The 26,843-nt window shown below is 51.9% G+C and overlaps 11 protein-coding genes and 1 non-coding gene across 12 annotated transcripts; 7 read left to right on the top strand and 5 right to left on the bottom strand.

The window, feature by feature from the left end:
* Positions 1-132: 132 nt before the first annotated feature.
* Positions 133-1,600, top strand: BO72DRAFT_416072 (uncharacterized protein). The gene is made up of 2 exons (XM_040942586.1): positions 133-195; positions 241-1,600. The coding sequence occupies exon 2, from the start codon at positions 538-540 to the stop codon at positions 1,495-1,497; it is 960 nt and encodes a 319-aa protein (XP_040795885.1). The 5' UTR covers positions 133-195; positions 241-537; the 3' UTR covers positions 1,498-1,600.
* Positions 1,601-2,939: 1,339 nt separating this feature from the next.
* cdcA (phosphoprotein phosphatase CDC14) lies at positions 2,940-5,673 on the bottom strand. Its single transcript, XM_040942585.1, has 3 exons — positions 5,209-5,673; positions 4,567-5,101; positions 2,940-4,510 (listed from the first exon to the last, which is right to left on the bottom strand). The coding sequence occupies exons 1-3, from the start codon at positions 5,255-5,257 to the stop codon at positions 3,289-3,291; spliced, it is 1,806 nt and encodes a 601-aa protein (XP_040795884.1). The 5' UTR covers positions 5,258-5,673; the 3' UTR covers positions 2,940-3,288.
* A 1,318-nt stretch (positions 5,674-6,991) lies between these two features.
* BO72DRAFT_501499 (CTAG/PCC1 family protein) lies at positions 6,992-7,414 on the top strand (the record flags this gene model as incomplete). Its single annotated transcript, XM_040948988.1, has 2 exons — positions 6,992-7,032; positions 7,123-7,414. 2 exons carry the CDS (start codon positions 6,992-6,994, stop codon positions 7,412-7,414), a joined length of 333 nt encoding a protein of 110 aa, XP_040795883.1.
* Positions 7,415-8,424: 1,010 nt separating this feature from the next.
* BO72DRAFT_453242 (glutathione peroxidase) lies at positions 8,425-9,955 on the top strand. The gene is made up of 2 exons (XM_040945934.1): positions 8,425-8,954; positions 9,086-9,955. Exons 1-2 carry the CDS (start codon positions 8,672-8,674, stop codon positions 9,664-9,666), a joined length of 864 nt encoding a protein of 287 aa, XP_040795882.1. The 5' UTR covers positions 8,425-8,671; the 3' UTR covers positions 9,667-9,955.
* BO72DRAFT_297450 (translin) lies at positions 9,803-11,372 on the bottom strand. The gene is made up of 8 exons (XM_040940417.1): positions 11,105-11,372; positions 10,990-11,026; positions 10,852-10,905; positions 10,644-10,777; positions 10,424-10,529; positions 10,268-10,353; positions 10,070-10,219; positions 9,803-10,013 (listed from the first exon to the last, which is right to left on the bottom strand). The coding sequence occupies exons 1-8, from the start codon at positions 11,168-11,170 to the stop codon at positions 9,939-9,941; spliced, it is 708 nt and encodes a 235-aa protein (XP_040795881.1). The 5' UTR covers positions 11,171-11,372; the 3' UTR covers positions 9,803-9,938.
* Positions 11,373-11,522: 150 nt separating this feature from the next.
* On the bottom strand, positions 11,523-12,719 carry BO72DRAFT_453241 (DIM1 family thioredoxin-like protein). The gene is made up of 5 exons (XM_040945933.1): positions 12,395-12,719; positions 12,296-12,329; positions 12,194-12,241; positions 11,868-12,110; positions 11,523-11,774 (listed from the first exon to the last, which is right to left on the bottom strand). The coding sequence occupies exons 1-5, from the start codon at positions 12,473-12,475 to the stop codon at positions 11,749-11,751; spliced, it is 432 nt and encodes a 143-aa protein (XP_040795880.1). The 5' UTR covers positions 12,476-12,719; the 3' UTR covers positions 11,523-11,748.
* An 889-nt stretch (positions 12,720-13,608) lies between these two features.
* On the top strand, positions 13,609-14,104 carry BO72DRAFT_390883 (60S ribosomal protein eL22; the record flags this gene model as incomplete). The annotated part of the gene is made up of 3 exons (XM_040941826.1): positions 13,609-13,644; positions 13,713-13,909; positions 13,978-14,104. Coding segments are annotated over 3 exons (360 nt in total), but the record flags the coding sequence as incomplete, so codon positions are not given.
* A 429-nt stretch (positions 14,105-14,533) lies between these two features.
* rex3 (putative RNA exonuclease Rex3) lies at positions 14,534-16,537 on the bottom strand (the record flags this gene model as incomplete). The annotated part of the gene is made up of 2 exons (XM_040947675.1): positions 14,534-16,295; positions 16,344-16,537. The coding sequence occupies 2 exons, from the start codon at positions 16,535-16,537 to the stop codon at positions 14,534-14,536; spliced, it is 1,956 nt and encodes a 651-aa protein (XP_040795878.1).
* Positions 16,538-17,038: 501 nt separating this feature from the next.
* Positions 17,039-19,015, top strand: BO72DRAFT_453240 (lipase ROG1 family protein). The gene is made up of 2 exons (XM_040945932.1): positions 17,039-17,486; positions 17,550-19,015. Exons 1-2 carry the CDS (start codon positions 17,407-17,409, stop codon positions 18,880-18,882), a joined length of 1,413 nt encoding a protein of 470 aa, XP_040795877.1. The 5' UTR covers positions 17,039-17,406; the 3' UTR covers positions 18,883-19,015.
* Positions 19,016-19,334: 319 nt separating this feature from the next.
* BO72DRAFT_t299 lies at positions 19,335-19,424 on the top strand. The gene has a single exon. It is a non-coding gene; the product is annotated as a tRNA-Gln (tRNA).
* A 982-nt stretch (positions 19,425-20,406) lies between these two features.
* On the top strand, positions 20,407-21,513 carry BO72DRAFT_463437 (uncharacterized protein; the record flags this gene model as incomplete). The annotated part of the gene is made up of 1 exon (XM_040946595.1): positions 20,407-21,513. One exon carries the CDS (start codon positions 20,407-20,409, stop codon positions 21,511-21,513), a length of 1,107 nt encoding a protein of 368 aa, XP_040795876.1.
* A 2,078-nt stretch (positions 21,514-23,591) lies between these two features.
* Positions 23,592-24,980, bottom strand: BO72DRAFT_463436 (phosphatidyl synthase; the record flags this gene model as incomplete). Its single annotated transcript, XM_040946594.1, has 2 exons — positions 23,592-24,552; positions 24,613-24,980. The coding sequence occupies 2 exons, from the start codon at positions 24,978-24,980 to the stop codon at positions 23,592-23,594; spliced, it is 1,329 nt and encodes a 442-aa protein (XP_040795875.1).
* Positions 24,981-26,843: the final 1,863 nt, after the last annotated feature.

Below are 26,843 nucleotides of genomic sequence, written 5' to 3'. Positions count from 1 at the left end.
ACATCACGACACTGATTCAGAGAAGATCTAAGATCAAAACAATCCGTGTAGGACAGACTCGCATTTTGTCTGCTCAGTTTGAAGTACCGGTACTTCCCTCGACCGGTACTCCCTCCTGCTCCAATGCCTCTACGACGACGGTTCCACAAGAAGAGCCGTCACGGTTGCTCACAATGCAAGAGGAATCGGACAAAGGTGTGCTCGGTTCCTTGCAGCTAGTCCGGATGCTTATCGATCCAGTGTGATGAGAAGAGGCCGCCGACCTGTGGACGTTGCAAGAGAATAGGGTCCGCTTGTTCATTAACGAGTCAATCCCCTGCTCTCACATTCATCCCATTTCAGCAGCCGACGGGCGGTCGAATTGATAATGAAGCTGTGTTGGGGGAGCCTAGCCTGGCCTCGTTCAGTAGACCCGCTGGGGCGAGCAATACTTCGTCACCGCCGACGACTACGTTCTCCTCACTATCGTCGTCGTCGCCGTCATCGTCCAACACCACCGGATCCACAGCGAGATCGGACCGAACGACGGCGCCGGAAATGCAGTTGCTGTCGGTCTTGGAGCGAGACCGGTTACGGCTGATGAACCACTACACCCTGCATACGGCCAAAGCGATGCTCGAGGTGACCCATCCGGGGCACACGGATCCCTCAATCTGGTCCAATCGGGTTCCGGAGCTCGCCTCCCAGTATGACTTTCTCCAGTACGGGCTGTTGAGCATCAGCGCCTTAGATATGGCTTTACATGGCGTCTCCCGCCGCAAGGAGCACATCATTCTGGCGACCAATCACTACGGTCTGGCAGTTGCCGCCGTCCGGCCATATCTAACCAACAACCATCCAGGCCAGAACCCAGACACCGTCGGTGCGCTTTTTGCCTTCCAATCCTTCGTGATCGCTTATGCCTTCAGGATCCAAGTCTGCACCGAACAACCCGCCAGAAGCCCCATCGAAACCATACATAATATTCTCGTTCTCTTGCACCGGTCCCCGCACAGCGTCGTATTCCAGCACGAGGGTTCATCGGCTCTTACCCCCTGGGTCTCCTTGTATCCTCCGCCACCTTCGGATCCAGACCGCAAGCTTCCCGCGGAGATCGAGGCTGCGCTTGACGCCATCCGGCGACGTCTCTCGGCAGCGGGTCTCCCGACGACCCACGCGACGATGTATACCTCAGCCCTTCAAACCTTGAGAACAGCCCTTCTCATCGCGATTGAGTATCATAACACGCATATGACGTATGGATACTTCCCAACGTGTGTGACCTCGGAGCTCTGGACCGAGGTCCATGTAGGCGCGCCGGTGGCGCTCTGCGTCCTCGCGAATTATATGGTCATCTTGCATTGGCGGAGCACCTGTGTCTGGTTTGGCACTCTCCCCAGAGATGTCGTCCATGCTACTCGTCAGATTCTTTCAGCGGAGTGGCATCCGTGCCTCGCCTGGGCTATTTCGGAGACCGAGCGTGTGGGCGGCAACAAGGGACCGGCTGGTCTATTATGAGCATAATGTGGCGTCGAGACCGGGCTTGTGAGAAGCAAGAGGCTTGCTAGAGACAGATTGGACTGTACTGCACTGTAATGTGTAGACTTCCCAGCATTGTAACACAAGGGCAAACCAAATCCCCTCAAGAAGACAATCCGAAGGAGTTTCGAATCAGCCCGGCTCAATCCTTCTCAGTACTATGCATCTCCGGCCCTACCTTCTCAGCATGATCCCAGATGCGTCAGCTACGTGCTACATTTTAGTTCCCAAGCAGACCCTTGGCTGAGAACATGCGCTACATCTCCAAGTACCCGAACCCTCCAAAGTCCAACCGCATAAACCCAACCGTGGGTCCATCGTCCATCGCACAGTTCATAATATTCCATGCACACTCTGCACATCCTGTTTCACTCATAGCCTCAACTCTTACGACCCGGAACAATAACTTAGTAGATTGCAACCTTCTCACAGTCGTCCCAATCAGCCGCAAACAAACCTAGGATAGCTTTCTTTCTAATCGACCCCCATCTCCATCCACTCGCTCCAATACCGTCACCGTCAACCACTTTCTCCACATCGAGCCAAGCATGACCCTGCCTGGCATTCGATACCACTCCTTATGCAATCTACTAGTAAGGAAGTACGGACGAGGTAATTCTCGTTGCGATGCCGTGCTGACGAGACTCTCAACGGAACATATCACGGCACTATCGATGAATAACCTGTGGATATTGCACTAAGTGGATATCGCACTAAGATGAACTAGAATAGGTTTGAACGGTGCTGATATAGGGTAGATGGCCGAAGGAAACTGGCATGTAGTTTGTCGTTGTCGAGACTGTACAGTACAGTACAGTAAGTGGCCGGGCGGCCTGATCACATAGCGTGCGTGGTTTCCGGGACTATGGGCTCAGGTGCCTCCCGGTTCTCTTCGCCTCGGCTGTGAGACTAACTTGATGAGCTTTACACAGGCATGGTACGGTGTCTAGGGCTTAACATACATAACTGGAATTACTGTGATCGGAGACTACTAATGCTTCCATGTAAAAATCGGAATTACAGGTAATTGTAAGATCCTCGTAGCCGGTACTTATCACTTTCTTAGTCCGCTTGCCAACTTGATCTCCATTAACGTACTTCTTGATCGGGTCAGAGAATGGAAAGCCTATGCGCATCGGCACGATCACCATTGGGGTAGGGAGGCAAGGCATCGGTATGGTGCGGGGAATCCACGTCGAGGTTAGAGATATCAGGCTGGGAAGAGGTTTATCAAGGGAGTAAGGTACAACAATAGGATGTCTCTACAAGACAATGCAATGGCCACAACACCAGGACGGAGACAAGCTGTCAGAAGGTAATCGATCCCTCGGAGATTCTTGGAAGTTCAGGCAATATGAACGCTTATGTCATTTACGTGATCGGTCATCAACCAATTTGTCATTCCGACGTAGATCGTGTACGTACAGTGTCAATTGTCATGATCATAACGTGCTAATCACTAGACTGATTGTATTGAGTCAAAATTCTAGATCATCCCATAGTCCACAACGCACCGAACGCCTCGGAAGCTCCTGCCCAGACCCATGAGAACCGCACCAGACACCAACACCAGTAGAAACCTCGAAGACACTACTCCCTCAAGAGGAATAGACAATGCAGATATGCAAGCCGATGATAAAACAAGAAACTTTGGAGCTATGCACAGATTATGCCCCGCGGAGAAGAAGAGAATAAACAATACGAAGTGGATATCTGAAAGCAGAGGAAGGAAAGCAAAGATGATGAAAGCGGCAGCGATCAATCGCGCTCTCACTTCACTCGAGTAGGACTTCCAGCGCTGCCAACACGTCCACTAGCCTTGCGAACGCCCTTTTCTGCGCGGCTATCCGTCACACGTCTTGGGCTCGTGCGAACCTTGGTGACAGAGATCGCCCCGCTGCCGCTCTTGCTGCTTATTGGTGTCTTGGGTGCATATGTAGCTGAATCACCCCAGTTCTCCCGATCATCATCGTTGAGAGTATAACTGGCGGTCACAGTAGCTGAGTAGCTGACAGACCGCTGGTTGGGAGATGCCACGGGGGATCTTGAGGAACGCTTGGCTAGCATACGCAACTGGATTTCTTCTTCACTCTCGCTGCTGTCGGTACTGAGGTGATTGGATGTCTTGTTCGTCTCCTTTTCCAGGATCAGACTACCAGAAGTGGTGCGAGAGTAGGGGTGGTGACGAGAGTCTTTGCGGTGGGACTTGCGAGGCTGGCCGGGTGTGGGTGCTGGTAGGTTCTCTTCGGCTTGAGTGCCAGCCCCCTCATTGTGGTCAATCTCCCCGAGAGCGGCACGCTTAGAATGGCCATTATTAGGTGGAGTCGCGACAGGCCCGTTAGCCCGCTGGCGGGTAGTCGGCCGGCCAGGCGTGATAGGCGCCGACTGCAGTTGAGCGAGCTTCTCCTTCATGCTGTCCTCGAACCACCACTCACGGAACGAGCCTTGGTTGAGGTGCAGCCAGTGTTGTTGGGGTCCAACGACCATTCCAGGGCGCATGAATCTCATGAAAGCAATAATCTCATTGGCAGTAAAGCCATATCTGTAGATGAGATAGGCCCCAATGAGACATCCAGTGCGGCCAAGGCCTGCCTTACAGTGGACCGCAATGCCCTTCTTCTTTTGCGTGATCATTTCATGTGCCATCTTGATGAATCGGCGTACCAAGGGCAAAGGCGGGCAAGTACCGTCCTCAAAAATCATGTCGACATGATTGATTCCCAATGCCGTGAAGTATGATGGCGAGTACAACTCGGAATTCAGTCGCACAACAAGGCCCACGCTACGGGAGGAGAAGTGGGTCAAAACATTCTTAAAGGGCGTGGGGAGTTTCGAGGCCTGGACTTCCGCAATGGTAGAAGGCAGCGCAGCATATTCAGGAGTGTCACGAGGAATGACATCGATGGGTTGGTGTTGCGGGGAAGCGAAGGCCAGGAACTGTGGAGTGATCCAGTTGAAGTCACCCATGTCAACACGCTCGTACTTCTCATACCTATGTAGTCACCCAGTCAGCGTTTGAACTAAAAATACGCGTAAGGCTGCTCTTACTCTTCTAGGCTGAAATCTCTCAAGCCACAGAGCGACTGCTCCTTGGCCTTCCACACTCCGTATACAACGTCCTGGATGTTGAGGACGTAATCCGCCTGACTGTATCCAGCGTCGCGGAATGGCATGTATGGCGGATCTGCCTGTGCGATGGGAGCCAGGGCCAGGTGTGGAGGCCAAGATTGGATGAGGACCATATAGCAAGCGACTAGGCAGGCTGCATTGGCACGGCTGCGTGAGTCCGTCTTGGAGTAGAAAACCACGGCGCGATCAGTGTTGGCGGGATCTCCCAGGATCTCGTGGAAGTGTACTGCGAAGCGATACAGATGCCCGATATGCAGGGGACCGAAGTCGGCGTGGAACGAGTTGTATAGGAGAACATCGTCGACAGTAAAGTATACGGGGCTGCGTTTCTTGCTGCTGGGAGTACTGGGCTGAGCTCTGGCAGATCGCTTGCTGGGAGACTTGGGTTGTTCAGGGTAGGGAAAAGGCGTTCTCGCATCGGGGGGATAATCGTAAGAGGCCAGGTAGAGACGGTCTAGAGCGAAGAATCTCAGTACACTGCAAACACAAGCCATCGGATAACAAGCGAAGACCTTCACATCTCCCGCCGATGCTGCCCCAAGATGATGTTGGATAACGAACCTTGAATATACTCAATCACCTGCCCATAGTCGCCGCTGCGTGTAGACATCTTGACTGTATTGACGCGGCTACCAAAACAATAGGCGCCGACAATGGAATCGGATAATAAACAATCGCAAGACCTCTTCGAAAGAAGAATTTTTAGGATGTGTCGGTCTAAATAGATAAGATGCCGCTATGGATGGTCAGGACCTCTGCTGGTGAAAAACAGAGATGGGATGCAAGCAAGATGTCGGAGCTAGATAGTCATGGTCTGGTCTGACTGACACTCCCAAGCACAAGATGAAGAAGCTATAAAGACGCGGGGGGATTGGCGTGTAGGGTAAGGATAGAGGCAGCAAGGCCGAGTAGGGGAGGATGTACAGATGATCCGCGGGGTGGGCGAAGGTCGAGTTTATAATAACCAGAGAGGACGAAGAGAGGAAGAGAGGAAGGTGAGGAAAAAGTTGGCTTGCACGAGAAGAGGATAGGCTCGAGGCCGATGGGAGACTCGTTTGGGGCAACTGCGATGCACGCTAAGTGGCTGCTGTTATGTTGTGGTGAACCCATTCAGGTCTAGTGCGGGCGGTTGACAGGGAAACGTGGAATGCCTCAGGCTCTGAGGGCTTGTTAGATAAGCTGACAGGGGGGGGTGGTTTGGTCAGTTAGTACGGAGTAACTACTAAGCTAACTTCCCGTTACCCAGTAAAGTGTAAATTTGCTAGTACGTAGTATCCATAACGATCCCCTAACAAACAAACACCCCGTCCCGGAAACACAACAAATCTCGGTTCCAGCCTCCCTCCGGTCTCCCTCCCCCTCCCCCAAAAACAACATTGAGCGGCCCGGCCACGTGAGCGCCGCCTTGCCGGTGTTTTTGTTATGGCCCTACTCTGTCACTGTTATGGCCCTCCGTTGTCAGTCCAACTTAATCTCTCGCCGTCCAAATTCAATAGTTTATGTTGACTCCGCTATCTGCAGCTGCCTTGGTGCAGTTGCAAAAGCCCAATAATCTGAGGTCATTGCCCCTCACTTGACTCGTCCAGCCACCAATTGAGGAGATTGAGGTCATTGTTTCTGGGGGGATCACGATTTCATCATCAATATATATCCCGTCAGGTACATGAACATACAGTACCGTCAGCGGCCAAGGCAGCCCTGTTCCTCTCAATGTATCTGCGGAGCTTAGACGAAAGTCTCCACGTCAGCACCAGTTCTCCAGTATCGTCATTACTCAAGGGACAACTCCATTGTGTAAACACATCGCGATCCCGAAAAGACCGTCTGTAATGGGCTGTTGTTCAAACAAGTACTTTTCCTCCAACAATCCAACAGATCTATTGATCTCATCTCAATCCCGACGGGCAAGACGGGGAAAACCTGGGGGATGGTACGACAACATCCAACAGGGATTGTCCCCCACCGGTGCCCAGGACGTCCAATGTTAAGCTTGCTGCCCAATTACACAAATACAAGTTGTAGAAGCAAAACTAACTATACTGTTGAATAAATCAAGTCTCCTCATTTTGCCCCAGGAAAAGAGCCAATGTTCAAGGTTGAAGACGTCACAACATTGACCAAAGCGAGTAATGTTCAGTTATGGGCACCAAGATCAAGAATTTTAGCCTTAGGCACCAAAGCTGACTCATCTCTTATCGAACATCCATCCCACTTCTCCCCGCCCAGGCTTCAGCGGGCTGGCTCGATTCTGATCCCCCGACCAGAATACACGGCCCATAACGATCGCCAGCTACCAAGCTTGCCCTCCTACCCCCGATCACGTTCACACGTCCCACAAATCAACATGAGTGCTTCCGTGTCAGCCACCGAGTTTCCCTACAACTTGTGAGTAGCTCCCTTCGCGACAATTCCAGAGCTCTCAACCTCCCGAGGCACCCCCCGCGATTAACAAAATTCTGACAACCGCCGCAACAGGACCATATCCCTTCCTCTCCCAACCAACCGCCTCGCCTCGTCAGCCCTCCGTACACTCGAAGTCGATGCCGAGCTCTCCCCCTTTGTCAAGCGCACCCTGACCCTGACCAGCCCGGACAGAGATCAAGCCGCCGACGAGGCGGCGAAGACCGTCCTGGAGACGACGTACTACGCGACCACAAACCGGATGCTCCGCGTCGCCGTCAACGGATTCATGGAGAGTCTAGGAGTTGTGCTTGGGGTCATGGAGGAGCTGGACGTGGATGTGCTGGAAATGGGGGATGCGAAATGAGTTCGCGCTGGGACAGAAAAAAAGATACGAGGGGGGTTACCTCAATATCGACATTGGGTGGGAGAGAGCAAAGAGTGAAAGGGACGAAGAAGTTCCTCGGCCGGCCAATTCTATCTACAATAGATGGTCCAACTGCATCACGCAAAAAGGCAGGAAGGAATCGTTCAAACCCAGTGTGATCAGGCAATCCGGTATCGGGCCCGATCGGGCCTTGTTAGGAATTTTGCGGCAGGGGCTTGCAGAAAGCCCTGGAAACTGTCATGCAGGGTCGTCAGAGGATTCTTCTAAAGCCCAAAGCGCACGCCTCGGAGGGGGCTGTACAGTGAGATATGTGCGGTTAATGCGCAAGGATCCAGTCGTCCTAGCGGTGGCTGACACGAGATTCTTCGTTTCTCGCCTCTCGGAGACATACGTCTGACCGGCTGGGTCGGTTCGGGTTGATTTGTCTGAAGACGTTTATGCAGACACATGCTGGCTTCATGTACATCTATACCTTTCATAAGACTCAAGCACAGCCTCAAACAATACATTTCAAATCGAATGTCAAGGCACCGAACCACGAAAACGCTGACAATAAGCGGAGCCCGAGACCCGGCGGAATAATTGGATCAGAGGCTTAGAGCAGGACGAGCTTCGGAAAAAGGTCGACGCTCGTCAGCCTAGGTAGAGACTCCACTTTCCCTTAAATCCTATCGGGCCATTTCCAGTCCGGTTCATTTAGATTGAGTAGTATGGTAGCTTAATGAAGAAAAAGTATTTGGAATTCTGCAACCGTCATTATTCACTTCTAAATTAGTACCAGATACTGCGGATGTTCTGCCCCGCGCAGGGAGGGGGGGGAGGAAACCAGGGCAGCAAGTGGTCATATGTCAGTTCATGTTCATAGGAAAAAAAAGGGAATCTGGCTCCCAAAGCAGCAATAGGACCGGGACCGGGGGATGTTCTGGACAGCCAAAGATGACAAACCCAATTCCAATCGATCGACCCGCCGTTCTGAAGGATGATGACATCGTCCTACTCTCTTTTTTACTTCTTTTGCTTCTGATCACTGAAGTAAGTTAGTCAGTCAGTTTTACTCGGAGCAGTTTCTTCCAATTCCACTAAGGTAGTCTCCATTCGGATTTCGGAAACGTCGACCCCCGATAGAGACGTGTGGTCCAGACAAATTAATTGAACATCCGAGAAGTAATTATTATCTGGATTGTTGGTACAGAAACAACCCGACAGACGGTTTGAAAAAAGTGTTTCCCCCCCCCCATGCGCCGGCCATTGCTTGTGTCCATCGCATATAAACCATCGGTCACACCGTGGTTAATCCTTCCTTCGTTCCCTGCGCAATCCTGCATTTCACTTCCTTCCCCGCTCCGCAACAGCAACACTTACTTCTTTGCGACTCCTCCTCGTCCTCGTCCTTCGCGACAACATCAACCACCACAACTATACTTCACCCTCTCACCAACGCACCACCATCTGCGACTCAGTTCATCCCTCGCAAACATGTCTTCCGCTACCACTTTCTACGACTTCGAGCCCGTCGATAGTACGTCCTGCACCTTTCCTTTTTCCCTTTTTCCCCGCTCATCTACCCCTCCACATACCAAAAAAAAAAAGCAAAAGCTTCCCCAAATTTCCTCCTTGCTTCAACTAATTCGTTCTTTTTCATCGAAACAGAGAAGGGCAACCCCTTCCCCCTCACCGACGTGAAGGGCAAAGTCGTCCTCGTCGTCAACACCGCCTCAAAGTGCGGCTTCACCCCGCAGTTCAAGGGGCTCGAGACCCTCTACCAGGAGCTCAAGGCCCAGTACCCGGAGGACTTCACCATCCTGGGCTTCCCCTGCAACCAGTTCGGCAGCCAGGACCCCGGGTCCAACGATGAGATCCAGTCCTTCTGCCAGCTCAACTACGGCGTCACCTTCCCCGTGCTGGGCAAGCTCGACGTCAACGGCGACAAGGCCCACCCCGTGTGGACCTGGATGAAGCAGGAGCAGCCGGGCCTGCTGGGCATGAAGCGCATCAAGTGGAACTTCGAGAAGTTCCTGATCTCCGCCGACGGCAAGGTGGTCGGCCGCTGGGCCAGTCTGACCAAGCCCGAGTCGCTCAAGGACACCATCGTCCAGGAGATCGAGAAGGCGCGGAAGGAGGGCAAGCTGGCCTCCCAGACCAAGGGTGCTGCTGCAGCTGAGGAAGCTCCTACTGCCACGGCGGCGGCTGCCGCGCCTACTCCTGCTGAGGGTGCTGAGGCCAACCTCTAAAGGACATAATGGTCGGTTTACGTTGGGAGAGTCTAATTCGGTTTCGTGGGAAGTTGCGTGAGCTGTTTCAAGTGTGATACCATTTCCTTGTTTGTTGTTCTGTGTCTTTTAGGTGGTGGTTTTCATGAATACAAATGAATACAATGCTCGTTTTGATTCTGACGAGCAATCTTGTTCCGTGTATTGATTAATATGAACCAGACTGGAATGAGCTCTGCGAACACCCATCAAAGTCGTTGAGATCCGTCCAACGCAGTTGTAAAATAATCTTCTCAAGCAGTAGCACCATCCTTGGGGATCAAGTTGCGCAGCGACAAATCGTAGACAACGTCTTCCACCTTTTTGACCTGTGTCACGAGCCAATCAGCATGCCATCCAACAGCAGCCGTCGGGAAATACTCACACTGTACTTGATCCCATCACTTTTCTTGCGCAAGATATCGTTCTTCAGGTTTAGCAACTGGAAGCCAGCGAACAACTCCTTGATGAAGTTGCTGATCTGCATGGGGCGAGTGTAGTCACCCAGTGTGACCGAATTGACCGCAAGACGAGACTGTACCAGATTCTTAGAGACATTTTTGAGAGGGGTGGGAGCACTGACCAGTTCTTCCACCATAGCAATCAACGCGAGGAGATACTCCTCAACGGTCAGATGGAAAGCATCCTCTTCCTTCAGGTTGACAGGCACTGTGGGGTGGACAGTAGTCAGTTTCACAAGAACACCTTCTTACCCAGACATAAAGTCATCAGAACTCACCGCCCAGAAACTTTCCCACCTCTTCGATCGTCAAGAATGAAGCCGAGGGGCTCGATTTGTACTCTCCCAGACCGCCTAGCCAGGCGCAGAGCTCAATCGACGAGACCTAGTCCGCCGGTTAGCCTTCGTATCTTCACCGAGATTCTGCCCGTGACACCCCTCCAGCAGCAGCGACACAACGAGAGCAGCAGAGAGGAATAGGCAGAGGAAACGCACGCACCAGATTCTGAAGCTCCCGCGTCCACACCCCATTGTATTTGTAGAAAGGGTGCTTATCCGCTACATCCCTCAGCCGAGAGACCTCATCTCTCTGAGCGAAGATCGCCTTGGTCACATCGCCGAGAACGGGGTTCACTGCCCATCCCTATCAGCTACTTTCCCAGGTTTCAAGCCCCAAGGACCCGAATCCAAAGCCTGAAGATACATACATTGACCAGCAGGCGTCGAGTGGGCACGCGAAAGAATAGCTTGCGTGGATCGTCCTGTACCCAGTCATCAGAGGACGTGTGTTCCTTTCGCGCCATATAGCCCCATAGGAAGCTTTTCTATTGGGAAGGAATAGGTACCCTTTCGTGCCAGCGTCTGCACGATATCATGAAGTTCCTGTTTTGAAGCTATTCAGTCGCCGTTGCTTTTTCGCCGGGGGGCGGTGGGCTTGGCGCGGAGCTTGCGCTTTCTTACATCGCGGACGGCGGTCTCTTCGTCGATCTTCGACTGGAGATCCTCGAAGATTTGGTGGTCGATCATTTTGAATATCTTTTTTCCTGGATCGTTGGAATTGTTGGTGGGGTCTGATTTCTCTCTGATCGTCTCGACTCAGATGTGGTAGAAGGGGGTTTGATTGTTACGTCAGGTAACGCCGTGAGAAAGAAATTGTGGGGCGAGAGGTGGAAGGGAGGAAGGAGATTCTCCCGCTCGCTCGATTTAGTATAATTGTGACGATTTTTGGAAACGAATCGCAGCAGATGGGCCAATGTACTGACTTGCTTGATGTGAAAGCGTTGGATTGTTGCAGTCTAATCATTCGAGCGTTAGTATGTCTATCTTGTGAAGCTTCTGGTAGCAAGATATATTGCATCACGGAGAGAGCTCTGAGTATCAGATTTATATCTTCAAATCGCGAACGAACACTACAACAGGACTTTGCAGCCAATCTAATATACTCCAAGAACCATCTATTGTAGAACAGTATTCGCCGGCAACCGCATATCCAGCTGCTCTACCCATTTCATAAACTCATTAGACTAAGAACAACACAAAATAACCTCCCATCCCTGCCTTCCACGCACCCACACCCAAGACCGCGACCAACCCAACCAACCAACTCAGTAACGATATCTCGTCGAATAATCTACATACCCAGTCAGTCAGCCATCGAGCAAATCCCCCATAGATCACCATCGACCGTAACGCAACCAAACAACCAATAGGAAGGAATACATACCCTTAGGACTAACCACCAGACCGCGGCCCTTCTTGGCTCCCTTGTAGATCGTCTCGATGATATCGATCATCTCCTGCTTATCCTCGAGCACCCAGTTCAGCTTGTTGTTGTTACCCGTGCCGAAATCACACATCATGTGCTTGTTCCGGTAGAAGAACATGATGGTCATCGGGTCGAAGAGTTCGTACATCGTGTTGAACTCGGGGACCTCGTCGATGTCGCAGAGGTAGATCACGGCGAAGTCTGTCAATACAGCCTTAGTGTGAGCGATCACTTGCTGCCAAAAGAAGTGCCTGGGGGGTTTGGAGTGGGGTGATTCTACGTACTCTTGACCCGCTCGGCGATCTTGAAGAGGACTTCATCTTGACGCATGCCTGGTACGGAGGGTTAGCTGATGTAGGACGGAGGGTGAGAACGAAGGAGCTTACAGTCGACATCATGGTCGCGACCGAATCGGATGACCTGTTACGAGCATTGGTTTATCAGTTGGGTGTCGGAAGGAGGGAAGTAGTAGATGCGGTACACACCACAAGTCGGTCTTCCTCGGACAGGATGGCTTGGTCGACGTGCCAGGCGGTACGCAGGTGCGGCAACACGACGGAACCCATGATGAACTACGGATGCGATTCTGGTGATAGTCGTGAGATTCGCGAGGAAGTGTTTGCAGTCACGAACGAGAGATGTAGTTCGGGATCACGTGGAAGACAGATGAGGAAGAGCAGTGGGCGGGGGACGACTGGGTAGCGTTTTACTTCCACTCCCGAGAAGGTTCGAGGCGTTTCAATTTACATCTACAGCGAGGAAAAACACGGGAATGGCATCAAGAACTATGACTTGTAGATTAAGGCTCACGCCAAGTAAGGGAGGATATTTTCTTCTCCAACCAGTCGGCAAGCCGACAAAATTGATGAAAAAAGGTGGTTCGCGTCGATTGGGGGTAGTGTAAGCCCAATGACACTGTGTGGTCCGACATGCGCAAGCACAGAGGTCAGACCACAGGGTACAAAAATAAGATTAATCAATGTTGTGTTCCTTAGAACACTTTCAGAGATTAAACTGAAAAGAACAGATACTACACTTGATCTAAGCCAAAAGGCAAAGAGAGCTGAAAAAGAAAAGAAAAAAATTTGAAAGAGAGGCGGGCTGCGAGAGGTATTTATCCTATCGGCAAGGAGGCCCGTGCGCCGCTAGCGCACTAGCGTCGGCTACCTTGACCAGAAGCGAGGCACCTGCTGCCTCAGGCAGCACAAAATGATCAACGCCTCAACAACCAGGCCACAACTCCAGACCAGTCAAATGACGAGCGGAAGCCCTAATCAACATAATCGAGCCCTATCCACATTGCCCGAAGCGGATTAGTGGGGCGCACTCGACCCTCAGCAGCGAGATCTGACCATCCCGTACCCTAGCGGACGTTTTCTTTCCCCCCCAACTCCCATCAGGCGCAGGATACTCACCTCTTTGCGACCAGCTACTTTCTCTCTCTATCCCCCGAGAAAATCACCCCTACAGTCACAATGGCTCCCGTTGCTGTATGTTTCCTTTCCACAAATCGCTTTGCTGTTCCCCCATGAGAGTTCATCTATCCATGACCGTCTGGACATGACAGCGCTGGCGCTGGAACATCCCAGGCGGAAAAGAGGATTGAAAAAGATTCTCTGGGATCATGGATATATGAACATCTCTTGGGATTTCGCCATCATGGAGCAGTAGGCTAATGGTATTTCCCCCCCGACAATAGGCTCGTGGTCGCAAGGCCCAGAAGGTCACCCAGAAGGTATGTTTGAGCCCCCAATCGCAAAACATCCAAATCAAGGCAGGAAGCTAATTTTTTTCCCTCCGTAGTATGTCATCAACGCTTCCCAGCCCGTGAGCGACAAGATCTTCGACCTCTCTGCTTTCGAGAAGTTCCTCCACGACCGCATCAAGGTCGAGGGCCGTGTCGGCAACCTCGGCGACAAGGTCGTCATCTCCCAGGCTGGTGAGGGCAAGATCGAGGTTGTTGCCCACATCCCCTTCTCTGGCCGCTACCTCAAGTACCTGTAAGTCCACTTTCCGAAAAGGTCGGCGAGAGCGAATCGCTGATTCAGTCTTCTTTACCTCTCAACAGCACCAAGAAGTACCTCAAGAAGCAGCAGCTCCGTGACTGGCTCCGCGTCGTCTCCACCTCCAAGGGTGTCTACGAGCTCCGCTTCTACAACGTCGTCAACGACGAGGGCGAGGAGGATGAGGAGTAAATTCTCTCTCCTTCTAGAAGCAGCAAATAGACAACCAAAAATAAAAACGCGGAAAAAATGATCAGACTTGGACACTTTACTCCGGCTATTGGGGGGTCTGCGAGATGTCAAATTTTTCCATACACCGGGATTAGGATGGATGAGTCTGGTTGGGGATCATGGGTGTGCGCATTGGGAGGGATTCCTGCGTGGCTTCTCGCTCAGTCTGGATTCGAGGCAGTGGACGTTCTACACCTGAAAAGGCGACCTCCACACTCATTCGCTGGGTTTGTCGTCGCTCGATCTACTCATGACGTTATGAATGGTAGATATGAATCAATGAAGCAAACCTACATCTCAACCTCTTTTCACTTGGCACGTAGACATAGGATGGGTATCACATTATATAAGGATAATTGCAGTATAGCGGCTTGTATCAACGACGTTACTTTACGGGCCCAGACTAGCATTCGTTCTCTTGTGACCGGCACCGGGTCCAAGCCTCCCCGCTGATGATCCAGTTTCAGCCTTCTCTGTCCCCGGTGGGGGCACTAGTTTGTTGCCTTGGATCTGCCAGCCTTTCGACTTCAGCACCTTCCAGGTCTCGACTGCCTTCACTCTGACCAAGTCACCTGTAGCAATTGCATCCTCTTTCGAATCATGACCGAGACTACCGCCTGTTTGTATGTCGCGGTCGAGATGTCTTCGGCACAAGGTCTTCAGGCTCATCCGATTCGGTAATCCGCGCGGATGGGGATATATCATAACAGTATCGATGATCGTTGGGTGGATTATCCGGCAAGCATTCAAGTCGTTGTCGATCGCATGTCCGATCAAAGGCGTATCCGGTTGAAGGTGACTAAATAGCAGAGCGCGGGCTGCAGCCGGCGAATCGACAACCTTCAAGGTTGGCTTCTCTGCCTCATCATTCTCATGTGGTGTCGCTTCCGCCTCCTTCTGGAAACCGTCATAGGGCATAGCCTTGGTGTAGTGTTCAGGAAAGACACCAGAGAACCGCGAGTTCAAGTCCAATACTTCCCCCATCGGCCTGACGAGAACATCCAAAAGTGGCTTGCCCTGAGGCCAGCTGACCGCGGTCAGTCGGATCAATTCCAATCCTAACGTAGTATAGCCCATCTCACAGTCGAAGCAGACCGGTGGAAGTGGCCCCTTGAATGGCTGAGCTGGCGTCTCCGTGAACTGGAGAACAGAAGCAAGTCTTTTGGTTTCTGAGACCTTGTAGACATGAGTCTTGCCTCTGGTGCAGCCAGAAGAAGTACCCAACGTTTCATTGCAACATGAATAGTAAGCTTCTTTGTGTCCTGTTATATGATCCGTCTGTCTTCTTGGAGGGTAGAACGGCTTCCCAGGGTGGTGAACACATTCTCCCCCGGACGTCAAAGAACCATCCTCGCGACGGCCTGGAAAGACCTGGAATCTCCCACCGCACCGATCACACTTCTCCCAGCCCTTCGATTCCACGACACCTTTCTTGGCACTCTCGATTTCCGCAGCTGAAGGTGCCTTTGTGACATATCCAAATTGTTCAAGCCCTTCAACTGGAGTAATCAGCTGACTTGCCAGTGCAATCTCCGCTTCTGCGCTCAACCCCGTACTAAGAGCCTGCGGCCTCGACTGCTCCGCGTTGGGGTCGATTTTGTAGTACCGCTCGTTCAGGTGATTCTTGACCTCCGTCGTCCATTCCTCTTTAGTCATTTTCATGAACCGGACGATGCGAAGCTTGATGACGTTAGCGTATATGCTCGGATTGCCTCGGGCGGTCTTCTCCTCTTCGTCCAGAGCCATTGTGATGAGCTCATTGGGTGTGAGAACAAGCCATTTGTCTTTACTGTCTTTGTTCCTGGCGATCTTCTCGTTCTGCGAAGACATGGCAGCATGCAGTTTCGTTAGGATGGACAATCTGGTTCCATGCGGCGCGGGCGCTTTCGTCAACATGCGGGGATTCAAACTTTCCCGGGGAGCCTGCCTCGGCGGGCGCGACTTCGCCGCCCCCGCTGTCGGGGGCTTTGCAGGCGTAGGCGCATTCGTCTTGACTGTCGTTGATGCTGGCCTCGGTGGCGGAGAGACCCTTCGAGACAGTGACTGTAGTTTGACCGGCTGTGAAGGCACCGGCGGCTGAGGCGCGGGTGAAGACTTGGCCGAAGCATTTGGCCCGGAGCCTGCAGCTTTGGATGGGGCTGGTGGAGAATCCCTCTTCAAGATCTTCGGTTCTCTCTCATTCGTATCTGCGGCGGCTGACATTGTGTGGGCGGAATTCCCAAACGACGCGGCATTTCCATGCTTCGTGGTTGATGCATGGACAACAGCCGAGGTGGTCTTTTGGCTATCAACAATTGGAGCGAGATCCTTGTGAGAGAACATGCAAGTCAAGAGGGAGCAGCTCTGGCCCTCCGGACAAGGTATGTCCTTAAACAAGCCGAGGGGGGCGAACATTGTGAGGGGTGGGTAAAGATAAGATGCTCAAGGAGAGATACAGGCAAAGATGAGAGATCATAGTCCAAAAGAGTGACAACCAATACTCATTGCAACACAGCAAGCATCCAAGCAGAGACCAATCGGGCGCTGCGCTTCTCTTGTATGGATAAATGACTCGGTGTTTGGCAAGCCGCGGGGGAGAAGCGATGCGGCTAGTCCTGGAGCTAAAACCAGAAGATCATGTCGAACTGAGATGTGAGTGAGCAGAAAAATTATTGCTCAGGGTCTAGCCAAGGTAGCCAGTCTGACTTCAGTCCTTCATAGACCCGAATAACAAAGAGAATATTGAGTGGAATGTCGAAAGGGAAAGCGTCCAAAGGCTAGACTGACTGCACGTGTTGGAGATGAACGCGGTGCAAATGATGCAAACACCAGACACGAACAGACAAAGGCGCACCCTCTTGCTGATCCTCAACCTCAATCACCATCCATCATTTGAAAGATTCGGAGGCTCAGAGACGGCAGTGACGGCAGTGAATTACCTGAATGTGTTTTGCGCAGTGCTCAGCCTCACCAGCTCCATGTAAAGCCCAGCCCGAGACACCTGATATGAACTGCCACCGGCCCTTCTGGGCCATTCATTGCATCAGGCACCAGGACATGACGTCTCGTTATCGGGCTGAGTCAGCGCTTGCTGGGCTCCCCTTTGCTAGGGAACTTAATGCTTGACAGTCGGACAACGAAGGAAGCAGCCACATGGCCCCTTTAATCGCGATAAACCGTGCCTAAATCCGGCGGAGTCTGGCGGATAATGTTGAGGAGGTCTTACATAAACCGCCCGTTGACCCTGATCGCAAGAGGAAACTCTTGACTTCTACATATTGACTATGGAGCTGGAGCTTGATAACGGCCGTACGCCGGCTGAGACGTCGCGTAAAGCAGATCATCTTTGCGTGTTGGTCCATGGGTAAGAAGACCATTCGACTAATGCAGACAACGAGATTTTCTGCTGACCGTCGTGTCACGTCAGACTATGGGGTAATCCCTCCCACCTGGACTTCATCGCCACCTCCCTGAGAGACCGATACAAGGAGGACCGCCTCCACATCCTCGCCGCAAAGCGCAACTCCGGAAACTACACCTACGATGGCATTGAGCTCGGCGGGGAGCGCTTAGCCCACGAGGTGGAAGAGACCCTGGAGCGACTCGCCGAAGAAGGCCACAACATCCGAAAACTGAGTGTCGTCGGCTATTCGCTCGGAGGGCTGGTGGCGCGATACGCCCTGGGACTGCTCTACGCGCGGGGGTGGCTCGACAAACTGGAGCCCGTCAACTTCACCACCTTCGTCTCGCCGCACGTCGGGGTGCGCTTCCCGCTGAAGGGGACCTGGGGCTTCCTGTGGAACAATGTGGGGCCCCGGACGATCTCCATGTCGGGGAAGCAGCTGTTCATGATCGACACCTTTCGCGATACGGGGCGCCCGCTGCTCAGCGTGCTGGCGGATCCGGACAGCATCTTCATCAAGGCGCTGAAGACCTTCAAGCATCGCTGCGTCTATTCGAACATCGTCAACGACCGGTCCACCATCTTCTACACCACCGCCATCTCAGCCATCAACCCCTTCGAGGACCTGGAGAATGTACAGTTCGACTACGTGGAGGGGTACGAGCCCGTCGTCATCGATGCCACCAAGCCCGTCACCGTCGTCCAGCCCCCGCGTCCGTCCTGGCTGGAGCAGCTCCAGCGCCAGGTCGCCAGTTTCTTCACGAACCTGCCCTTCCAAACCCTCTTCACGGCCTTCGTCATCATCGGCGTGCCCTTATTCTTGTTGAACGCAGTGATCCAGAACTTCCGCAGCCAACGCCGCATCCGCCACCACGAGGCCGCCCACTCCCGCAAGATCTTTGACCGCTACCGCGTGCCCGTCCTAGTCAACGAGGTCCAACACGTCGTCGAGGAGGTCTTCGAGAGCGCCGGCGCTCGCCAGAAGCCCGATTATCTATCTTTCACCACCACCACATCCAATAAGAAGACATTCGACGCACTCAAGAGACGTCAAGTAACAACCTCATCCGCGACGGACCTGGAAAGCAAACTCGATGAAGACGACATCGAGCCTCTGCTCCGGCGCAGCAGCACGACCGACAGTTTTGCGAGCGAGAAATTCCCCACGCTGGCACTGACTCCGGCGCAGTTCTCCATCATCGATTCGCTGAACTCGGTGGGCTTCCGGAAGTTCCCGGTCTGGATCCATAACCATCGGCATAGTCACGCTGCTATCATCATTCGAGTCAAGAAGAGGGGATTCGACGAGGGCCAGGTGGTTGTGAAGCATTGGTTAGACCAGGAGTTTGAGATATAAGACCCTGCCCATCGTCACTTTTTGGTAGAGGTCGTATGTTTGGGACAGAAGCCCAGCGCGACCGTAGAAAGACATAGCTATTCTTCTTTTCGATGCACAAAGACAGCATGCAGGGGGTTTTTTTTTTTTTTTTCGAAGAAGGCGTTAGTCACTTGGTGTATGTAGGGAACTAGATAGATTGAATCACACCTACAATGCAACACTATACTCGAAGCTCGATCTGTATTTTCCCCTAAACATCACCTACACAACGTGAACCCTTCCACTGTTCCTGAACAAAACATAAGCACCCCACTCTTAGAAAAAAAAATATACTATTCCCCGAACACCATAAATCAGCCCCATTTGCGAATTAACACCAAACAAAGCCAATTAGTGAATCAAGCTCCAACCTACTCGCTAGTTTTGCAGATTCATTATAGGATATTGATTAAATCAGTATGACATCTACAGGTTGTGTAGTGTAGTGGTTATCACTTTGGATTTTGACGTCAATTGGACAGAAAGTTCCAATAACCCCGGTTCGAACCCGGGCACGACCTTAGCTTTTTGCATCATCTTTTTTTCTTCCCCAGTCGGCTGAGCATCACCCGCGATGATGACTTTACCACTGATTTCGACAGGAACAGAGAATCCTTTTTGTGTGGCTGGTAAATATTCGACACTTCGTATGGAATACTCTGCTAGTAGTGTCTGCCAGGTCTACTGACCTGTCGCGCTTTGCTGCTGGTACTCCGTACTCCCTTGTTGAATTGCCGAGAAATAGGTATATCAGCCCTATCTAGCTGGGGTGGTTGCAGTTTCTATTTGATCGTAGAATGTGGATGCTTGAAAGAGGCGGGCAGTGTCAAATTTCTAATCAATCTTTCGCTTTGGGATTGTTGGAGTAATCGAACAAGCTCAATGCTCTGTGTTCACGCGTGTGATCAACTCATGAGGCATTATACTTGTTTGTCCCGCACAAGTACAGCCTTTGCTGTCATATTAGCTTGTCAAATAGATTCTAGTGAATTTTGACAATGGTATTTTCATAGAGCCTGTCAGTACATGTAGCACGCTGATCGTGTCATTACAACCCCTGTCCCCTTTAGACCGGCGTCCCCAGGATCCCACCGCGCCTTCCTCAGGATCCAACCCTTTGCTGTTGCGTGTTACTGTATACATGAAGGCAAGTTCCATGACAACGGCTGCATATCCTTTTCAATACACCAATGAACCACTAAGAAGCAGACATTGTTAATGGAACGCCCCCGCTGGAAGCTGCACCACCAGAAGAAGACCTGAGTATGCGATTTATGCAGCTCGAAAGGCTTCAACGACATCTATCAGTATACTTGTTTCTTTGCCTCAGATGACAACATATTCCAAACCGCAAGTCAGAAGACCGTGCGCGTAGCATTGGCTAATTTTTTTTCTCTGAGAAAGCGTTCAGAAACACCACGCCTACGCTTAACCTACACTATAGCATCCTCTCCCGGGGCACCAGAACAGGATTTCTAGGATCCTGCAACAACAACAGGCACCATGAGTGTAATCAGAGACCGTGCCCCTGCTGGTGCTACCACGCCCACGGGGCCTCAGACCATGAACAACGGGGACGAAATGGGGAGAACCGCCGAGTGGTTGAGCAAGGTCCCTGGGGTCGACCGGAACGCGGCGTGGCGGCCGGACTACCCGCTATTGCGAGCCACGCCTTTTGATTCTTTCACCACGGGCACAGAAGACCTTGGCGAAAGTGACGACGGATTTGACAATAGAAGCGAATATGAATTCGAGGACCACGTGCCGTCGCGTGTGCCGGAGGCCAAACCGTTGATCATCTTCGTCTATATCCCCGACGAGAACGAAGAAGCCTGGGAGCAGCTGCCGCCGGGCTTGGGAGACCAGGTCGAGGTGGAGTGGACTTGCACTGTCGCGGGATTCGAGCGGCTGGTATGGCATAGGGCATACGATCTCATGGACAATGGAGGCGACGATGAGCAGGCCCCGCGAGTACCCAACCCGCAGCTGCGCGGGGTTGTCTTGACCACGCTGGAGCTCCTCACCGAGTCGAGCAAGATCCTGATGGATCATATTAACCATCGGCAAGAAACCTTGAATGCGCGCTGGCCATTGATCTTGGCGCCCAAGATACACGGCGCGGCACACGAGCAGATAGTGCAGGCGTTCCTCTCTCATCGATGGGGCCTACCTTGGCGGTTGTCGGGCTGCACAATTGGCTTCTGTAGCTTTCGGGTGAGCCTCGAAGCCCAAGCGCTCTGGGATCTGGAGGAGAATGAGCTGGGAAATCTGAGATGCACTTTCTCCCGTGGCGTCTACAGGTTGTTGGATGTTGAACGGAATGACCGTTTCCTGGAGCTGTACCCGGGACAACTCATGGTCCGTGATGTAGCACTGCACGATATTTACTCTGCGGTCTGCGACTATCATTTCGTGCCCGAAGCAACTGACGAAACGTTGGATGAGTGGTGCTCTGCTGCCTTGGACTGGGGCTCCCACCGTGGCTTTGTAGGCTGTTCAACGATGCACAATACCGTGATGCACACCGTCCTGTTAATGTGTGGCATCCAGCGAGGGGGCTTGTCTATGTGGCGTGGCATTGACTCAGATATGGAAGAGCCGGATTGGTAGCCGACTGTCGCTTAGCTTCCCTGTAATTCTAGATAGATCTGTAAAATAGTCTTTTCACCTGACAATTCATGATGTTCCCTGAGCAGCATGACGTAGATCCGACTGATGATGCTCAATCACCGTAGTATGATCAGTTATTGACGAGTGAAGAACAATACACATTGCAGCCGTGTACGGTGAGATGTGGCTCCCAGCTCTGTCTGCAGTTTCAATTCCTTTGCCTGACTCGAACTGCGAGACAACACTTCACGTCCGAATTGAAGACCTTACGTGGAATCGAATCCTTTCAAGCGTTACCGGGTGGAACTCAAAATTCAGGATCAGGAAGACCTGGCGCAGCTCTTCTCATCCCAGCCGGATAACCTCGGACACCGAAGAATGAGTGAACATGGCACATCCTCGCCAAGTCCTCTTAAGCGGCCAAGAACGAAGAAACTGTGGAACACTGACCTTTGTGATCGACCAGGACCGGCTCAATGGAAAGGTAAAGTGAAAGTCAATAACAGCCCGATCCCCGCCATCCCCCTCCAACGCTAAGGCAAGTGGTGAGATTTAAGTGTGGCGAGGATGACCGGGGGCTTGGTTGCACGACGCTTGGGCCGTTCCGGTATAGCCGCCTTATATGGTATTCAAGGTTAGAGTGACTGCCGACCCCAAGTTGGAAGGTTATACGATTGGACACTCTGTTGGAGAAGCGCTAGCTGTCAGGTCCGATGGCTGTATGCCAATGCATTAGTTGATATGGTATTGCGGTGCGATTGGGTCTTTGCCACTCCAGGAATTAGTGAAGCGGGTTGGTTCTCACCTGGCGGACAACTGTTGCAGGGGTTTTCGCTGGATTGATGAGTAGGTATGGCGAGTGCCAAAGCGGTACTGTACTGTAGATGCGGGGACAAGACCCCAGAAGTGATGCTGTGCAGACCAGATGCTCCTGCAAGTGATCGAGAAGGGTAGTGCATGACATCTATTGGAGACTAGTCAGCTTTGAGGCGGTCATTAGTACTCCGTAGCTTGGTTGTAGCGCTCTAGCCGGGGTTAGTAGTACCTACCTTGCTGATGCACTTTGAAAAGGAGAAGATGAGGAGGAGGAGGAGGAGGAGGAGGGAAAAGGAACATGACGGCTCAATGGTAAATCGGGAGAATAAACAGCCTCAAGCCTCACCCAGTTCCAATCCCGCACGCAGGCACCCTCTAAGATCATGATATAACCCACGAACAGGCAACAAGTCAAGCCTACAGCATCAAATCAGCACAGCCATCGTTCTTGAATTGAATACAGCTCACATGGATGCATATGTATGTACCCCACGATTTCCCCATAAAAGTACACATGGTCTGAATGTAAACCCCGCATGCTTCGATGCGCTCATTCTGCATACGCTAAACCCAGGCCAAGCGTGCCCGTCCATCAGGTCTCCACGTCTCCACCTCCAGACTCTAGCCGACCACTGCCACTCGCGGAGACAATACACTTGGTGGAGCGAGTCCGGGAAATCATATCCTGACTGTTGACTCGGTCGGAAGGACGTGACGTGCATGTGCCCGGGCCTGTAACGAAGGGTTCCCAGCCCGCGTCGGCGAGCCTCTCTTTTTGTGTACTGTTTACTAGTCTAGCATCCGCGGCAATCTTACCCCGGTCTCAGACTACTAAGACTACCTAGCCATGGACTACTATATGGTTCAAAGTACACACAAGGGGCGGGCGAGTCAGCTCAGTTAAGGAACCATTGCGAAGATGTAACCGGATTGAGTTCAGGATTCAATAATATTTCAAATTATCTATAGTGACATGTTGGATTCCTAATATGTAAAACAAAAAAAGGAAGAGAACGCCAAACCCATGACAAGCCAATGTATCCATACTCCATACCCGTGGCATCCAAAGGGAATCTATCGTAAACTCATGACTCAAGTGAATCCTGGAAATCATGCCCCAGGAAGACATGCTTGAGTAAATAGGATGCTGCAATGCCCTGACCAACCAAGACCTAAGTGAACCACAGAAGATCAGGGCAAACTGTACTTGTCGGTACCTTCCGCAGCATCAATGGGTAGTGTTGGTAGCGTAAGTGTTCCATTTAGTGACGTGCGGCTGCTGAATCCGAGTCGATGCCGGAATCCAAATCAGCCCCGGAAGTCAGTGGCATTTGGCCGTCTTTGGCCATCTCACGGTCGATAGCAAATTTGACCGCCTCAAACACGTTGGCACAAGTATGCTTGGGTTGGTAGCGGGGCACGGTTCCATCCTGGTAGACGCCGGTCTTGACAAGAATCGAGAACCAATTGGTGTCCGTGGTCTTGTCGAACTCATTTGTTCCCCGGACATCAGATTCAGGGGTATCTCCAATAAAGTACACTGTGCCCGGTGGCTTGTTGATGCCATGGCTCTCTTTTCGCCATTGCCGCAGGAGTCGGGTAGCAAACTGGTATGTACCCATCTGCGGTTTGCCGAAAGAGATGGTTGAGAGCTCCTTGCCAGTAACAACCTTGTACAATGCTTCGAGAGAAGCCCGCAATGCTCCCATGCCGAGGCGAGTGTGCTCGTGAGAAGTAGACCATACCACGTCATTGTGGGAGAAGAAGACAGGCGGGCCCTCATCAAACTTCTCGGATCGAGTTCCAAGACGTCCATCTTGAGACAGGAGCAGATCTAAGATGATTTGCTGATCGCCAGCCCAGTCTCGGCTGTCAGCAAACACGAAGATTGCTTCGATCCTCGTCTTGTCAAAGTCAATGACCCGAGAGTTCTTGTATTCTTCGTCGGTAAGCTTGCGGAATGGCGTGGTGTCGTGTCGTGTCTTGATGATGTCTCCGGGAGTGACCACATCCTTAAAGCCATAGCCTTTGGCTACATGACGGCATTTTTCACCCTCACCACCAACGACCAGTACGGTGTTATATCTTTCGGCCATCTCTCGCATGGGGGTGTGGCCACAGATGAATTGGCCGGGGGAGACATCCAGCTCCAGCTGACGACTGAGATCCAGACATCTTTCCTCTTCTGTTTTGCCGCCGCCGTTCGTCACGAATATGTAAGGACTGGAAGATGAATAGTTAGCCCGGTCAATCTTGCGAACAGGTGCTGCAGGGGAGACATACACTTTGACCCCGTACGGGTTGTCGCCATTGATGTACTTGAGGGCGGCGGCCGCTTCGGGGATTGCCTCTCCTCCTCGAATGAGGACGCCGTCAATGTCGAAGCCCAGAGCGAAGTGATCAGCAGTGGTGAGGTGTCGCTCAGGCACTGGGGACGCAACGCGCACAGAACCATCGTCCGACGATGTTTCGACATCTGACTGATGCTTGTCCAATTCCATTGTGATAGTTGTATCATGGAAATCGCTAGAAGCCATCAAATGCTTGGGAGGGAGGACTACATTAGGGCCGCCGTAGAGGTCGGCCCGAGAAGCATCCAGGCTGGACAGCCGACATACCCTCTGGGTACCGAAACCGTCGGTAGTAGTCATTGTGGATAGTGGAACAGGATAGTCCCGGGGTGACGATGATATGTGGGTGGGTGGAGCGCGTTGTGGGCCCGCGGATGAGAACAAGAAATGGTCGACGGTTAGCTGCCCTGAGCTGGCCAGACAGATCGATCAATCGCTGAGAGGATTGCCCCTGCGGAAAACTGGTCGCAGGTCTGCGAAGCTTTCGGAACGATTTGAGTATGTGTAAACAAGACGATCACTGGATCCTGAGGAGGAGCCAGAATATATTTCACAAGAGAACCTGTTTCCGTACACAGTCTAATTGAATTTTGAGGGGTTTGTCAGAGTCGCCCACACAAGTTTGGCGTGGACACAGAAGATCAACAGCGGGAGGGCCGCAACGGTTCCAGCACAAGGATGCAATGAGAAAGATTGATTCGGTGGATATGAAAGGAAGAAAGTTGAGAATCGAAAGGGGAATGCATTGGACCCGAGGCCCTTAATATAGGAAAGAGTGTATATGTAAGTGGGTGGAGGACATCTGGGATATGCGCTCTACGTAGTTAGTTTGAGGCACGTAGCGAAAAATCGGGACAGACAGTACAGCCCAGCCCGTGGTACCGTCATCGAGAGAAAACGCTCGATCCTAGTGGTGAGTCGGAATTCCTTGTGTGTTGTGGTCACTGCAGCTGGATGTAAACCCCACCGCAACCAAAGTATGTCATTGCCGGTGGTCGAAGGCTGAATGCTGAAGGCCTAAGCAAGAGGGTCCGTCTAACTATGGTGCGGGTTGTATCAGACTTCCACTCCGCCCCATCTCATGCCTGATGATGATGTGAATGGAACAACCTGAGAATCTGATTCGTTCCAGAGCAATGGTCAGGGCGCCAAAACATCTGGGAAAGTCAACGATAACGAACAAAGGACATGCATCAGTCCTGTAGAGAGCGGGGAGTGATGCAAACTCGCTCCTCGGCGCAAATTCGATCATTCATTCCATCTGGACTTTCCCTCCCGCTGCAGACCGGTTTGGGTCGAGGGAAGATCGTGGGGTCTGTCATCACTGAAGTTGACGATCCAACACGCGTCGGAATTGATATCATAGTACACTCAATATTAAGTGTAGAACAGGCGAACGCGGTTGAGAATGAGGGAAGAGCCAAGGGGAGGACGAGGAGAGCACTGAAAAGTGGGGGGGAGGTTGAGAAGAGGTTGTTGAGTCGTTGACATCAATGGAAACCAAACAAACAATCCATAGAGCAGGAGTAGCCACAAAGCGGTGAAGGTGATTGGTAAGGCTCAATACCATGGGTGTGTGTACAGACTACTATACTACTAGGTACTACCTTACTACTATGACTATGTACATCTATCTGCATGTGTAACTACAGTACTCCGTACAGTACATTATTGTTCTAGGCACAGGTCAAAGTACGTACATGGCGTTTTTACCCGCAATCAATAATAAAAGTGGAGTGGTACAAACATGCCATGAAAACAGTAACGTTAATAGGTCCATTAACTGACCCAATGACTATTATATCAGCGGTGACGTTACACGTGTCTTTAGGTTCCCCTGAACCAGTACTCAATCAAGTTTAGCCCTGTGTATAGTTGAGTACTGTGAAATTGTGAAACCTTCTGCCTAGGATGCGAAAGTCCTCTCTTTGCCGATTGGATCGTTGCTGCCTCACTGCCTCAGGACCGATCGCCGGGCTTGACGTCATCGAAGCCGAGAGGCTCCCTCTGTCTTCTGCTTCTCCTTCTCCTCCTCCCCTCCTCCCTCCGTTACTTCCGACCTCCCGAGTCTACCCTCCGATTGATTTTCACATGGCTCTGGTTCCTTGTTTGGAACTTCTCAAGAAGAATATCACTCTGATATCACTGCAGTCACTTTCTTTC

This window comes from Aspergillus fijiensis (assembly GCF_003184825.1).
Source record: "Aspergillus fijiensis CBS 313.89 unplaced genomic scaffold BO72scaffold_87, whole genome shotgun sequence".
Lineage (NCBI taxonomy): Eukaryota > Fungi > Ascomycota > Eurotiomycetes > Eurotiales > Aspergillaceae > Aspergillus > Aspergillus fijiensis.
This window is presented reverse-complemented; position numbering and strand designations above follow the sequence as displayed.